Below are 2,442 nucleotides of genomic sequence, written 5' to 3' on the forward strand. Positions count from 1 at the left end.
TGTAATCCTAGCGCTCAAGAAGTTGAAGCCATAGGACTTTCTTTAAGCTCAAGGACATCCTGGGCTACATAGCAAGTAACAAATTCAGTTAGTTTTATGTAACAAATTATTGTTTCAAAACTCAGAAAAAAGGAGTGTTGAGGGAGGGAAGTGAAGGAAACAAGGAAGATAAAGAAGTCACATTTTTATGTCGACATTTCCCTTGCTCACTCAATCCTCCCTTGCACTGTAGTCCTGCAGCTCAGGCCCAGGCACACTGACAATTTTCCATTTTCCATTTATCTGAAAGGAAGGCAACAGTCAGAAGTGTTTGGCCGCTCGTTGAGAACTCCTGATCTTCCCCAGTGCCCTCCTCAGGGCTCCAGACACATCCTTGTTCCTCATGCTGTAGATGAGGGGGTTCAGCATGGGTGTGAGGATAGTGTAGAACACAGAAAAAATTTTGTCTTGGGATGGGGAATGGTAAGCGTGTGGTACCATATAGGTGTATATGGCAGCCCCATAAAACAAGGTTACCACTGTCATGTGAGAGGAGCAGGTAGCAAATGCTTTCTTCCTACCTTCCACAGAGCTCATGTGGTAGACAGTGGCCAGAATCCGGGCATAGGAGGAGATAACTACAGAGAAAGGAATCAACAACATCAGAACACAGCACACGTACATCACTGTCTCATAGAGGGCTGTGTCTGCGCATGCCAACTTCAGCACAGCAGGTGCCTCACAGAAGAAGTGATTAATCTCTCTTGAACTACAGAATGGAAAACTCATGGTGATTGGGGTGAGAAGGAAGCCATCCAAAGATCCCCCAAACCAGGAGCCTGCTATGATAATCCAACAGATTCGGCGGCTCATGAGGACAGGGTACCTGAGTGGATTGCAGATGGCCACATAGCGATCATAGGCCATGAGGCCCAGAAGAAAGAACTCAGCTCCTACAAGGGTGAGGTAGAGAAAGTGTTGAGCTGTGCATCCCACAAAGGAAATGGTCCTCTGCCCTAGAAGATAGTCAAATAGCATCTTAGGCACAATGGTTGAGATGTACATCATGTCAATGAAAGACAAGTGACTGAGGAGGAAGTACATAGGGGTATGGAGTTGAGTGTCTGTATGGATCAGAAAGATCATAATTCCATTGGCCACTAGTGCAGTGAGGAAGATGACAGAGATTGTGGCAAATACAAGACCTGAGGTTTCCTCTCTGTTGAACAGCCCCATGAAAGTAAAGTCAGTAGATGATGTGTTGTATCCCTCCATTGATCTTATGATGTTGCTGATATAGCATAAAACCTTCTAAATAAAATGATGGCACTTCCAGAGAATCAAAATTACAACCTAAAAGTTCAATAAAAGACATTCAAAACTAGTTTTCTTGGTATTTTTAAATTTATACACAACTGACTTATATAAGAATATTAATATCTATAAAATTTGAACATTCATCCTTTTAATCAATAATTTCTTAAGTACATTGAGCAAAATGTCAGATGTTTCTATATCATAATCATATTCATATTTTATAGCACCTATTATAGCATACATATTATACCCTAGTTTAGTGTGTCTGTGTAAGGTTGGATAAAGCACATCCTTCCTTAGGTGAAATTCTCTTGGTATTTTCATAAAGTACATCTTAGCAATAGCAAGTGTAATTACCACCATAAAACATTTCTGACCCCAGCTATGCATACCATTTAACCATGAGTGTGTATAGTCTAACATGCACACCATGTTAGATTATAAAAACTTCTGTTCATATATGCAACAACACATATGTAGGGTGAAACTCACTGTCAAGGCAGTGAGCTCTTGCAAACTCAGACATCGAAGGGCATGAAAAAAATTCTTACTTTTAAGAATGAATTTTAATTTTAGGATGTAACAATAACACGTGTTAGGTAAAATGCATTGGCAAGGCAGAGTGTTCTTGCAAACTCAGGTGTCAAAGGGCCTGAAAAACATTCTTACTTTTAAAAATGAATTTTAATTTTAGGATGGTGGGGCAATGGAACTATCATTATGATTGTAATAAGCATTAGTGACTGGTATCAATAATTAGGATTCAGAAGAAAGAGCATGAAGAAGTACATGAAATGTTTATTGATCTATAGCCCATTTTTTTAGAAATTTGAATTTTATAGTTAATTTTATAATTAAGAAAAATCAATGTCTATGTCTGTCATAATTTCTGATTTGGGTAAGGGAAACCATTACCACAGCAATATATGTAAAAATCAAGAACTATCTTTTATGTGTTTATGGCTAAAGTTGCGGGAAACATTTCCCAAACTCCTGAGTTAATTCTAATCTAATGCTCCATGAACTGTTCTAAGCCTATGACCATTTGATATGATTACACAGGGAACAATGGTGGTGACTTCCAAGGGCATGGTTGCAGACTCCATGTATCCATTGGTTACCTTTACCATATACCAAGATGTCCTT

The 2,442-nt window shown here is 39.0% G+C and overlaps 1 protein-coding gene across 1 annotated transcript; it reads right to left on the reverse strand.

Moving 5' to 3' along the window:
* Positions 1-300: 300 nt before the first annotated feature.
* Or2t1 (olfactory receptor family 2 subfamily T member 1) lies at positions 301-1,254 on the reverse strand. The gene has a single exon (NM_001000502.1). It carries the CDS (start codon positions 1,252-1,254, stop codon positions 301-303), a length of 954 nt encoding a protein of 317 aa, NP_001000502.1.
* Positions 1,255-2,442: the final 1,188 nt, after the last annotated feature.

The sequence above is a fragment of the Rattus norvegicus genome, chromosome 15 (assembly GCF_021556685.1).
Source record: "Rattus norvegicus strain SHRSP/BbbUtx chromosome 15, alternate assembly SHRSP_T2T, whole genome shotgun sequence".
NCBI classification, from domain to species: domain Eukaryota; kingdom Metazoa; phylum Chordata; class Mammalia; order Rodentia; family Muridae; genus Rattus; species Rattus norvegicus.

What these genes read in the sequence shown, in the direction of transcription:
- Or2t1 (NM_001000502.1), bottom strand. Translation starts at nt 1,254, where the DNA reads ATGGAGGGATACAACACATCATCTACTGACTTTACTTTCATGGGGCTG.